This window comes from Polypterus senegalus, chromosome 15 (assembly GCF_016835505.1).
Source record: "Polypterus senegalus isolate Bchr_013 chromosome 15, ASM1683550v1, whole genome shotgun sequence".
NCBI classification, from domain to species: domain Eukaryota; kingdom Metazoa; phylum Chordata; class Cladistia; order Polypteriformes; family Polypteridae; genus Polypterus; species Polypterus senegalus.
Window position 1 is genome coordinate 73,512,197 of NC_053168.1, and position 13,250 is coordinate 73,525,446.

At 39.1% G+C, this 13,250-nt stretch overlaps 1 protein-coding gene across 3 annotated transcripts in view; it reads left to right on the forward strand.

The window, feature by feature from the left end:
- Positions 1-13,250, forward strand: part of LOC120515667 (trichohyalin-like) — a 974,785-nt gene that overhangs the window by 674,256 nt on the left and 287,279 nt on the right. For all 3 annotated transcript variants that reach the window (XM_039736884.1, XM_039736886.1, XM_039736885.1), the window contains exon 11: positions 13,127-13,173. In XM_039736884.1, coding sequence (XP_039592818.1) covers positions 13,127-13,173 — 47 coding nt within the window. The remainder of the gene's footprint in view (positions 1-13,126; positions 13,174-13,250) is intronic.

A 13,250-nucleotide genomic window follows, 5' to 3' on the forward strand; every position in this document is an offset into this window, starting at 1 on the left:
GTCTTCTTGAGTCCACGCAATCTGTTCTTAATTCTGCAATAATGGACCCAAAGACCTTTCATTCAAATTGAAATTGTGAAACTGAACATTAAGGATAAATAATCTGAGCTGGAGTATTGGAAGGAGACCTCCAGATGTTAAGAGATGCACCGTAAAGATATTATTGTGTGGCACAAAATTCAAGTGTTTCTTTCCATTTGTGTAAAAATAAAATCAACTACAGATTTCCCATACATATTGTTGTGACAGTCTGCAGTTTACAAGGAAAGTCCTGATGGTCCAAAATTGTTAGATCGAGTGTCAGTGATTTTAAGGAAAACAAAATTTAAGGAATATTACAAGATTAAAGGATCATTGAGTTCAAGAAATTCCAATAAATTTGTGGTCAAAATAAAACTAAAATCAAAACCAACAGGGACATGTCCAGAGCGGTGGCAACAGTGACTCAAGCCCTTACTCCTTTCCTCTCTTTGGGCCAAGTGGCTTTTTCTCTCACTAGGATATAATTGAGCATTTCCAAGCATAAGTGCACATCCCTTTGTCATTGTAAGGGACAGCAAAAAGCAGAGATAAGGACATGTGGCAGGCCACCACTGTTATGATTCAGAAAAAATATATATTTTTTCTGATCTGTTGAAATTTTGTTTTAAGGTCCTGTGGCTTTTTGTTAGGTTTTGTAAATCAGTGAATCTCTTTATATGATAACTGGAAGGCAGAATGGTGTTGTGGTTAAGACTTTGGGCCGAGGACTTTAAACCTTGAGGCTGTGTGTTCAAATCCCTGCATCATCATTTCACCTGCCTGTGCTTCAATTGGAAAAACAAGCAAAATGTAACCACATGGTATCATAAATGTTGTAAGTTGCCTTGGATAAATGCATCAGCCAAATAAGAAAAAATAATTATTGTCTCTAGACATATGCTAATGCTATTATTATGTATCTATTTAACTTTGAAGCAATTTTATTTATTCATGGATGCCACTGTTTTGAATAGTGGTTGTTACGACACAGTCCCCAGCTGCTTGGCCATGTCCCCAAGTAGTCGCATCATGTGATGTCATCAGCACACCATTTTAAAAGCTGGCACCTCATGCTCATTGACATCTGACACTGGTTTTGTGTAGTTTTTTTTAAAGATTTCCGGTTTAAGGATTACAGCAAGCATTTTGACTATGAGTTAGCGTTGTAGTTTGGGTATATGTTTTTCTTGATATTCTGGTTGTGACTATGTTAAATATATAGTTCTGTCCATCTCATTTTCCCTTTTTGCCAGCTTATTTTTTGTAGTAGAAAAGTAAGGGTTTAAAGAGACAGGTGGGCATAGTCTATGTTGAAACCCACCTGAACTGTTAGCCTGGCATTTTAAAAGAAAAAGAAATCTTTTTGTTCTTCTGCCATTTTCCACATTAGCAGTACAACCACAAAGAGGTAATGGCCTAGTTTGTGTGTTTACAGTAATTATTGTGTTACTTCAATGAAATGTAGCTATATGGGTTTCCGCTGGGTGCTCCAGTTTTCTCTCACAGTCCAAAGACATGCAGGTTATGGGGATTAGCAGGTTGGGTGAATTGGCTCTAGTGTGTGTGCTGTGTGTTTGATTGTGTGAATGTGTTCTCTTAGTGACAGTCTGGTGCGTTGTCCAAGGATTCCTGCCTTGCACCCTATGCTTACTGGGATAGCCTCCAGACCCCCATGACCCTGCTCAGTATTAAGCAGATTTAGAAAATGGTATATATACCATATGGTAGATATTTGCAATCTATACTAATAGAAGGCAAAGCCCTCACTGACTGACTCACTCACTCACTCATCACTAATTCTCCAACTTCCTGTGTAGGTAGAAGGCTGAAATTTGGCAGGCTCATTCCTTACAGCTTACTTACAAATGTTAAGCGGGTTTCATTTCGAAATTCTACACATAATGGTCATAACTGAATCCTACTTGCGTACATATATATGGCCATAGCCTGCAGCTCGGCCGGCGTGTGAGGCGGAGTTGCGTCACCCATCACCACGCCTCCCACGTTGTTGGCTGCCTGCCTATATTGCGTACCCCATACCATACCCATGCCTCCCACGTAATTGAGTGCCTGCCCATATAAGGCCGTCCGTCAGCGGCAATCCAATAGACACTCTGCCGGTACGAGGCATTTGTCATGCCTAAGACGAATATGATTTTCACGAGATACAAGTTTCGTGAGAAGAATCAAGGTATAAACGAGACTTTTGATCACTTTGTAACGGAGTTAAAATTGCTGGTGAAGGACTGTGCTTACACAAACGAAGATGAGGTGGTCAGGGATAGAATAGTGTTTGGCACAAACTCAGCAAAAGTGTGAGAGAAACTTTTAAGTGCCGGGTCTGAGCTAACATTAAATAAAGTCGTGGACATCGCAAGATCGCACAAGATAGCAAACCTTCGATGCATGTACTCCGAGCGGTTCACGTGAACTGACTGTGAACGCAGTACACAGACAACAAGCAAAAGCTTCAAAGAGCGCTGAACAAAAAACGCAATACACAATTGAGAAGGCAGCAAAAGAATATGAAGCGAGTGACGCATACAAGCATATTCATAAGTGCAGCTACTGCGGAAACAAAGCACACGGTGGAAAAAGTCAATGTCCAGCTAAAGGAAGAAGACAGTGCAAACGAAGATGAGATGGTCAGGGATAGAATAGTGTTTGGCACAAACTCAGCGAAAGTGTGAGGGAAACTTTTAAGTGCCAGGTCTGAGCTAACATTGAATAAAGCCGTGGACATCGCAAGATCGCATGAGATAGCACAACCACAGCTGAGAACTTTCGATGCATGTACTCCGAGCAGCTCACGTGAACTGACTGTGAACGCAGTACGCACACAAAAAGCAAGAGCTCCAAAGAGCGCTGAATAAAAAACGCATTACGCAATTGAGAAGGTAGCAAAAGACTATGAAGTGTGTGACGCATACAAGCATATTCATAAGTGCAGGTACTGCGGAAACAAAGCACACGATGGAAAAAGTCAATGTCCAGCAAAAGGAAGACAGTGTAAAAAATGTGTTAAATTGAACCACTTTGCTAAAGTTTGCAGGACTGGGAAAGGTAAACCCGTGCATGCAGTGTGTGATGTCTCAGGTAAAGAGTAAGACGAGCTGTTTATTGATGCAGTAAGAAAGGAACAACCCTCTGAATCTGAACAAGCCTTTGTAGACATATCAATAGGAAAGCAAGGTATAAAGCTTAAGTTTAAATTAAGTTCATAGACACTCTGCCACTAAATATTAGAAGGCAAATCCACAAGTTAATACCGGGAATGCCTGTTAAACATTTTAGATTCACGACTAGCGATTTGGGTAGTGAACATTTCGATGAATGAAACCTGTTATCTTTACAACGGTTGACAAACACGGAATATAACTTGAACACAACACATCCTCCAAATACGAACCTGATTGAAAGAAATAATGATAATCAAATCCTTGATGACAGCAACACTCATAACAGTCACAAAACAATTACATTGACAATCATGTTACATTATTTTTAAAAATGTTTCCTTTTCTTTTTCATAACTTCTTTAATACACTACTTCTCCCCTGCGAAGCGTGGGTATTTTGCTAGTTTATTTATAAGACTGAATGAACATTCTTATTTCCATTTACGTTTCACTTTACTTTCACTTGTGAGAAAAGCGTTATATAAATTCAAAGAATTATTATTATTATATATTCTTGAATTTTTCAGACAATTTGTAAAAGTTTTAATCCATACAGTGCTGAAAGCTGATGATGGATGTGTGTTTCTGCACACCTTCGGTCCACAAAAATGAATTACCCTTATATATAAAAAATATTGGAAAGGGATATGAAAAAATAGGGTACAACCAGGAATTCTTATTTAATTTGATAAGGTAGATTTTTTGTAAAGGTTCCTTCAGTCAAATACAATACTGAGAAGTAGCAGGTAAATGAACTCTAGTACTTAGTTAAAATGACGTGAGACATGTGGGTGAAGCAGAAGAGATGTCTTCGGTATTGGGTAGAGCATCCTCAAGCCTGAGAGAAGAAGCGAAGTACAGTACACGTAAGATCTTGCAGCCCTGTCTGTCTTCCCACTAAATATTCTAAAATTACTGTGTATTGGTCAGAGGTCTACCATAATGGGTGTGTAAGTTCCAAACACAGAATAGACAGGAAAACATAAATGTGAGCATTGGTTTACTTCTCTCTCCTTGATAGGGTGGCCTAGCCACTTACATGCAATACCTGCACTCTCGCTCTGCTCTCTCATGTATTGCTCTCCCTCCCTTTTCTGTCACCCTCAACTGAACATGAACTCTCCCCCCGTCACTAACGAACTTCTGCTCCAAAGTTCATCTACATTTCTGAATCAAATATTCTCTGGTTCAAGATGGCTTTAGATCAAATCCTAAATTCACTTCTGGGTGAAGTCCCAGAATCATGTTTGTAGTCTGGTAGTTTGTCTTTTCAACAGATAGCACACCACAAACATTTTCAGTAATAAAATTGAATTTTGCAAGGAAACTGAAAGGGGTTTTTCTTAAACTTAATGTTAGTTTGGGCTGCACACAACTTTAGAATGTTTTAATTAAATAAAGTTCAAGTGTTTTGTCATATGTACACAGTAAGATGTGTCTTTATTGCATGTCTGAATTATGACAGAAGTATGAGAATACTGTGAGCTGGCCAAGCACAGGTCGAAACAGAGCAGTGACAAGTGAAAAATAGTTGGGACACCAGCCGGGTTGCCCCATTTAATTCTCTGTTCTTCTTCTTTAACTTAAACAAGCACCTTCTGGCAACAATTAGCACAACCCCATAGGACAAAACACAAAAGAAAATAAGGGCTCAGGTTTGCTGACGTAACAAATAGGTCTCCCATAGAGCTGTGACGTGTCTGGTATCGGACCCAAAAGACAGCTCAGGGGAGGCAGTCAGGCTTTTTATAATGGGAGGACCAGAAGGGCGGAGCTAATTTCCTTCATTGGGAGGCTTCTTGAAGCTGTGGGGAGAAAAGGAGATGACACAGTTAGTGACAGCACCGACTCTCGCCCCAGGGGGTTACCACCTACTTCAAGGGAGACAGCAAGATCCTCGGACACACATGCGTCGCAATATATAAATCCAACAATAGATGATGAATATAACACCGAAACTTAAATACAACATCAAACAATATAAGTAATTTCTTCATGCTTGTTGCATGAAAAGGTACTGTATATATGTTTATACTGCAGCTTTTATTTGAAATACAATTAATTGTACTTATGAAACTATTAATGCTAAAATATATCAACTATATAACGAAAAGTTTGGAAATACATGTTTGCAAATGTTCTTGGAATATAAAAAGTACTTCTTAAGTAAAATCATAAAAAGGTCATCATATTTTGGTGTAATCTGCTGTTCCAAAACCAACTGGAAAAAAGGACCTGAAGCTGTGCTGACAATCTTGTTTTACACAAACCACCAACACAATAATGTTGCCCTTCAACCTGAACGGGATAAGATGAAAATGATAGCTTAGGGTTTTATGAAACCTTCTAAAGAATGTAATGTAAAGCTGCCAAAGAAATGAGGAATAAACTTTAGGTTAGAAACAATGACAAGCCAGTTATATTTAGGATTCTCTAACCCTGAAAAGATATTGGTTACATATTGACATTGGACCAGCTGGATTACAGTGGAAAGACATTTGCTTCTTAGAAACCTAATTATACTACAAAAATAGTTTCAGTCGAAATGTTGCCAAAGACTTGCTTAGCCATGGTGTTGATTAAAGATTAAAAATGTAAGTTCCCAAAGTACGATGTCGCCAAGCCCTGCTTCAATATTTTATAGCAGAGCATAAAAAAGGCTACATCTTTTACAACTGTAACTCTGATGAATGCTGTGATACGCTCTTTGCAGGAAGTAAATCCACAATTATGTGGCTTTAGCTAGTAAATAACAGCTATGCCAACCTGCAATTTTAAATTTTGTAATTCTTCCCAAGTTGCTGAAGTCATGATTCGTTACAGACCTTCTTCCTTTTCTCAATTTCTTTCATCCATTTCTTTCCTTTATGCACTGTCTTCATAACATGACTCTTCAGGATCCTTTGATTTTCTCATTTTCATTTGTAGATGTTTTGTGTCTTTGCTGTGCTGCCTTTATTTGCTCCTTTTCTTTACCAGGCTGTTTAGGAACTTGACCCAAAGGGCCGTAATCAACTCCTGATGGGCAGCCACACCTACATAAGGCGCACACACCCACGAATACATAAAGAGGAATGAGGAGAACATGCAAACTCCATACAGACACACTGGGTCCTAATGTTATGAGGGTATCAAATCAACCCACTGTACCCTTAAGCATCCAGCTGATTCATTTTGCACGCATATCCCTTTAGAAAGATGTCGGGTTCATCTTTAACTTCAAAATATGAAGCGTCATGCAAACTTTCTGTAACAGTACACACTACAGAACAGTATATTGCATGTAGTAGTAGCATTGTCTCGTGTACAATACTACTACAATAGTGAAGTTCTAACTTACATAGTGTGGTGGACGGCTGGGGCCATTACCCGGCAGGGATGCTCCGACAAAGGAAGGTCTGGACAAGAGAGTATTTTCAGGACAGTTTCTTCCCCTGGACCGATATAGTTTAGCCCCCTTGACTTACAACAGGGCCATGGGCTTGGAGCATGAAAGTTCAACCCTATTGAGGCCCATGGCCACAGCCAGGTGGTGCCTGGACGTTTGCAGAGCCCAATTTGGCAGCACTTCCACTACACCAGGAAGTGCTGCCGGAAGAAGGTCATTGGGCACCTGGAATCCATCTGGGAGCCCTATAAAAGGGGCCAGTCGCCACTACTCAAGAGCCAAAGTCAGGAGGAGGAGTGGAGGTGAGAAGGACTGGAAACGAGACAGACACTGCTTTGGTGTTGTGAACATTGTGTTCTTGTCAGGAGTGATGAAAGCCTTTCCCCATCTGCAAATAAAGGTGTCCTGTCTGTGTGTCGGGTAAGGGTGACTGTACACGCCCTAACACAGTCTGTCCATCCATTCATTATCCAATCCACTATATCCTAACGCAGGGTCACGGGGGTCTGCTGGAGCCAATCCCAGCCAACACAGGGCACGAGGCAGGAACAAATCCCTGGGCAGGGCGCCAGCCCACTGCAGGGCACACACACACACTAGGGACAATTTAGGGTCTCCAGTGCACCTAACCTGAATGTCTTTGGACTGTGGCAGGAAACCCACGCAGACATGAGGAGAACATGGACTTCACAATAGTTCATAAATTATATTTGACTTCCAATAGATGTCAACAGAGGTGCTACAGCCGCCTCCATTCCAATTCCAAATCATTCCTTTCAGTGTTTCATGTACTGTATGTGTAACTGTTGCTTCAAAGAATAAATATGTATTTCTATGACAGACATGCAGTCTCATTTTGTACTTCTTTTTTTTTACTTTACCTTGTATAACTTTCTGCAACGCTATTTTCAGCACTGAGGTGCCTCAACTTGCAAGAGGAGGTCAAAAGGACAATCGCTATTTCCCTGCTTTCATTTATTACTGAACAAACCAAAGTATTGTGTCTGAGAGGATAGGTGGAATGTAAAATGGCTTATATAATTATACAGCGACAAGAAAAACAGACTGTTGCCTGACAGCTGTTAAGCATATTTATTCTGACCCACACATGAGTATTTTACCTCAGCAGTTTGGTTTTATAAATTACAGAGTCTAAATTTGTATTCATTTATTATTGTCAGTGCTGTAATGATAATGTGTAATATACATTAGGTTCTATCTGTTTCTGTTCTGCAAAATAAGAAATGTGAGATAGTTTGTACATGTGCAATATGAATAATTAATGAATTTGCTTGCTGCAAATGCAGAATATCCATTGAGGCACTCTCCTGCTTAATATCAGATTCCACCCATTCAGCCATGCATTTACCATTCTTCCTTTGCCTAATTTGTCTAAATTGGGGTTGTCAGGGGTCAGAGCCTGTCCTAACAACATCAGGAGCAAGGCAGTAATCTAAATTGAACCAAACAATGAAGTATTATATCCATTTTTTATAGGGAGCCACTAATGTGCCTTGGAGTAAGGAGACCAGGGCTTGCTTCCCGGGTCCTTCCTGTGCAGAGTTTGTATGACCTCTCTGCATCTGTATGGAATTCCACTGGGTACTCCAGTTTCCTCCCACAGTCCAAAGACATGCAGGTTATGGGGATTAGCAGGTTGGGTGAATTGGCTCTAGTGTGTATGTTGTGTGTTTGATTGTGTGAGTGTGTCCTCTTAGTGACAGTCTGGTGCATTGTCCAGGGATTCCTGCCTTGCACCCTATGCTTGCTGGGATAGGCTCCAGACCCCCATGACCCTGCTCAGTGCTAAGCAGATTTAGAAAATGGTATATATACATATATACCTGTACTGTAGAAAAGGGGAAGTCATAAGATATTTGCAAGTTATTTATAAGACTGAATGAACATCCTTATTCCCATTGACTCCCACTTATGTCAATGATCACATGACTGTTTGCGACTGTCAGCAGTAGTAGACATGAATAGCTGACCTGACCATTCTTCACCTGTTACATTTGAATGACCATTCTTGAAATTTTCAGATCATTTGTAAAAGCTAATGATGGATGTGTGTTTCTGCATACCTTCGGTCCACAAAAATGAATTACCCTTATATATAAAAAATATTGGAAAGGGATATGAAAAAATAGGATACAACCTGGAATTCTTGTTTAATTTGATAATGCAGCTTTTTTGTAAAGGTTCCTTCAGTCAAATACAACACTGAGAAGTAGCAGGTAAATGAACTCTAGTACTTAGTTAAAATGAGGTGAGACATGCGGGTGAAGCAGAAGTGACGTCTTCGGTACTGGGCAGAGCATCCTCAAGCTTGAGAGAAGAAGCGAAGTAGATGTAGATGTAGATCTTGCAGCCCTGTCTGTCTTCCCACTAAATATTCTAAAATCACTGTGTATTGGTCAGAGTTCTACCTTAATGGTTATGTTAGTTCCAAACACAGAATAGATAGGAAAACATAAATGTGAGCATTGGTTTGCTTCTCTCTCTTTTATAGGGTGGCCTAGCCACTTACATACAATACCTGCACTCTCAATCTCCCCTCTTATGTATTGTTCTTCCTCCCTTTTCTGTCACTCTCAACTAAACATGAACTCTCCTCCCGTCACTGGTGAACATCTGCTCCAAATTTCACCCACATTCCTAACTCAGATATTCTCTGGTTCAAGATGGCTTTAGATCATATCCTAAATGTACTTCTGGGTGAAGTCCCAGAATCATGTTTGTAGTCTGGGTCAGCCCATTTGTCTTTTCAACAAATAGCACATAGCAAACATTTTCAGTAATAAAATTCATTGCATTTGTCATTCCAACAGGTGGCACATCACAAATGAAAGCACTGCTCTTACGAATCTCATACATAATGGCAGAGATATAGCAACCAGATGGACACACAGATACACAGACACACACACACATGTCCTTTTATTAAGGTGGGCTGTATACATTTTGTTTTTATGCTACCCTTTCTTTTCATCTTATGTTTATAGGCCTTTTGTTAGCTGAGGGTAATCAAAAATAACAAATCTATAGATAGATATTTGGCAAATTATCTTTTAAAACAGGCACCTGTCCTTTTATTAAGGTGGATAAGCTTATTTCTGTAATCAGGCAGGCACTATCAGTTGAATGTAATCAGCATTAACATTTACAGTGCAGTGTGTTTGTCCAGTTGCTGTGTCTCTATTATATGCTATTTGAGATAGATAGATAGATAGATAGATAGATAGATAGATAGATAGATAGATAGATAGATAGATAGATAGATAGATAGATAGATAGATAGATAGATAGATAGATAGATAGTGTGGGAATACTTTGTAAATAAAAGGAAAAAAAGAAGCTCCACAAAAAAAAAGTGGTTGGCAGGAAGTGGGTGTCAGGAACTGATGTCGAAAACAGGAGCCAGAAGTGACATCATCAGATGTGGCCATAAGTGACATCATGGATGGCGCCAGAAGTGATGTCTTGGCGGACATTTTGAAATCCGGAATTAGAGGGTCTTATTTTTCTTCTGTTTTCCCGGTGGGAGATTAAGAGATTTGGGTAAGTAACACGTGACAACCCCTTGTCTCACGATGTTTCGCTGACTGCCTCCTAAATGCACATGTGTGACAATAAATAGATAAAACTTTTTTTACATTTTTACAGAAGTTCTTTAATTAAATAAATATATAAATCAGTATATAAGTAAATAAATAAATTCACACACATAGAAAGAAAAACATCTGACATGGCAGTCCCAGTCCTAGTGAGGCATTATGCAGGCGTATCATCATTGGTATAAAGGAGCCCCAGCAGCTTTTCTTGACACACTTCTGCTGAATTATTCATTGGCTGAAAGTCCTCAGTGTTGGTGTGTCAGAGAGAGGATGTGCGGCTTTGTTCATAATGGCACTCTGTTTTGTTTTAGTTCTCTCCTTTGCTAGTACCACTAGGGGGTCCAGAGTGTGTCCTGTAACTGAGAGTGCCTTTTAAATTAGCTTTTTGATTCAGTGGGCCTCTTTTGAAGTGATATTACCATTGACTTAATTATAGACTGCACTGGTCACCACAGAGTTGCAGAAGATGTGAAGGATGTCACTACCCACATTAAAGAATGCAGTCTCCTACGGAAAAAGAGCCTGCTCTGCCCTTTCTTATATAGCTCCTCTGTGTTAAAAGACCAGTCCAACCTGTCATTAATGTGGACCCCCAATTACTTGTAGTAATGGACCATCTCTACATCCACTCCTTGAATGGTCACCAGGCACAGAGGCTCGTTGGTGTAGTGAAAGTCAATAATCAGTTCATTGGTTTTGTTAATGTTAAGTTGAACCAAAAATCAAACTTTTCCACCTGATTCCTTTACTCTATTTCATCTTCTTTAATCAATGAACTCCTCAAAAGTACAGAATCACCTGAGAATTTCTGCAAGTAACATGAGCTGGTGTTATATTTGTATATATTTGACGGAGGTGTACAAAATGAACAGGAAAGGAGACAGGACTCTTTCTTGTGGTCCTTCAGTGTTGCTCACATCCCTATCAGAAACTTGAGTTGTTGAGTCTCACAAACTGCAGTCTGCCAGACAGAGAGTCCATTATCCAGGACACCGTAGGCTCATCCACTTGCATATCCCTGAGTTTACCCCTTAACGGGGAAGGCTGGATGTTATTGAAGGCACTGGAGAAATCAAAAAACATAATCCTCATAGTGCTACCAGCTTTGTCCAGGTGAGAATAAGCAGTGCTAATGTTTGTGATGTGCCATCTGTTGGATCACAGAGACACAGCAATCGGACGGACACAGAGATACACAGACACTTGTCCTTTTATTAAGGTGGACTGTATACATTCTGTCCTTATGCTACCCTTTTTGTCATCTAATGTTTATAGGGCTTGTGTTTGCTGAGGAAAATCAAAAATAGCAATTCTATAGATATGATATTTGGCAAATTAACTGTCTTTTATAACTATATTAATTCATCTTTGGTTAGTTTCAAAACCTGGAGCTAGGTCTTATTATTTTTATATTAGGATGAACGTTGACACACATTTAGTCACACAGTATTTCTGAATATTTATCTGCTTAACGCAGAGCTTGTGGAGATTTTTTTTCCCCCATAATATATTAAATACCAGATTAAACCGTACAGACAATTCTAAAATGAGTTTGGGAGCAGGGGTGCTGAGAACACAGGTCACAAAAAAATCTTGTGCTCTGCCAGTTTATTTGGATGCTATTTCTCATGTCTTGGGCAGAGGGAGAGCAAAAGATTAGACACTGCTGCTTTAGTTTCTTTATTCATGACAGCTTGGAAGCAGTCCAGCAGATATGCTTCTTGCAATTCATATAAATATGTTACTAACCAAGAGATAATTCTGTTTATATATCACACCCTCTATCACCATACTTATCTTGAAAAACATGCTGACTTTTGCGCCATAACTTAAACGAAACAAATCATGAAAAGCTACTTAAATTGTCTTAATGAGCCAGAGGTTTGTGTCCAAGTTAATAGTTCTGACCTTCAGACCACACACATTTAGATTAGATAGACAAAGTAGCTACTGTGTTAAGGCAGGCAGCACTTCTACTTTGTATATTATATTATATTATATTATATTATATTATATTTAAGGCTTGAATTGCTTATCTCACGACTGGAGGAAATCATTTTGCTATCTAATTATAATTAGAATATTAAATGATGTTTCACAAAATGTGCATATATAATTATGTGAATAAAAATGGTGGAAAAGATTACAGTATAAAAGTATAAATAGTGTCTATTTTTTTTTTTTTTTTGGACAAGGTCTGCTTGCAAATACTCTTTCTCTGTTGTGCACATGCGATATGCTAAACAGAAGTCTCATTAAAAAAAGTTTTTGCTCCTTGCCAAATGCAAATAGAAAACGATTGGCTTAATTTCAAATCAAATTATCCTTCCAATCACTTCTTTACACATACAGTGGAACGTTCAGCAATTTTTTCCCTACATTTTCTGTCTTTTGTATAAAGGAATCCTATAGATTGTCTTGGGTGGCAACAAATTATGACTTTAACTCAGCAAGCAAACATTTCCTGTTGCTATCTGTGAGGAATGCCTGGAGCAGTTAACAGCGACTGCCTATCAATTCCAACCATCACACAGACTGTATGGTGACTAATGGAATGTGAGAACAGAGATAGAATTGAATTCTAAATGTCTGTTTTCATATCATAAACCCCAGACTCGGCAGCTGTGGGGGGTTTTGTAGTTTCATATGTTTGCCAAAGATGGCTTGTTTTATCTGATGTTGAGCCTATTCCAGTCGGGATCTATTCAAGTTAGAATGTGTATGTGTTTGTTCCTATCCTGCTCGGTGGCACACATTTTGCTAAATGAGATACCTTGATAAGAAAGTTGCGATGAAGGAGAAGAATAAAGCAGAATGAGGGTTTGGGACAGACTGCTCCATAGCGCTGACTTTATCAAGCTGCCTTGACTATTTTATTTTTCCTAGTAATATGCTAACTGTCCTTATCTTTGTTGCATCTAGGTGTTTTCAGACAAACCATGGATATCAAAAGAAATTCATCTTTCAAGGTAAATAACTAAAACCATGTAAACACTATTTACTATCACAGGATTAAATTACTGCAGTATTTATATATTTGATTTTC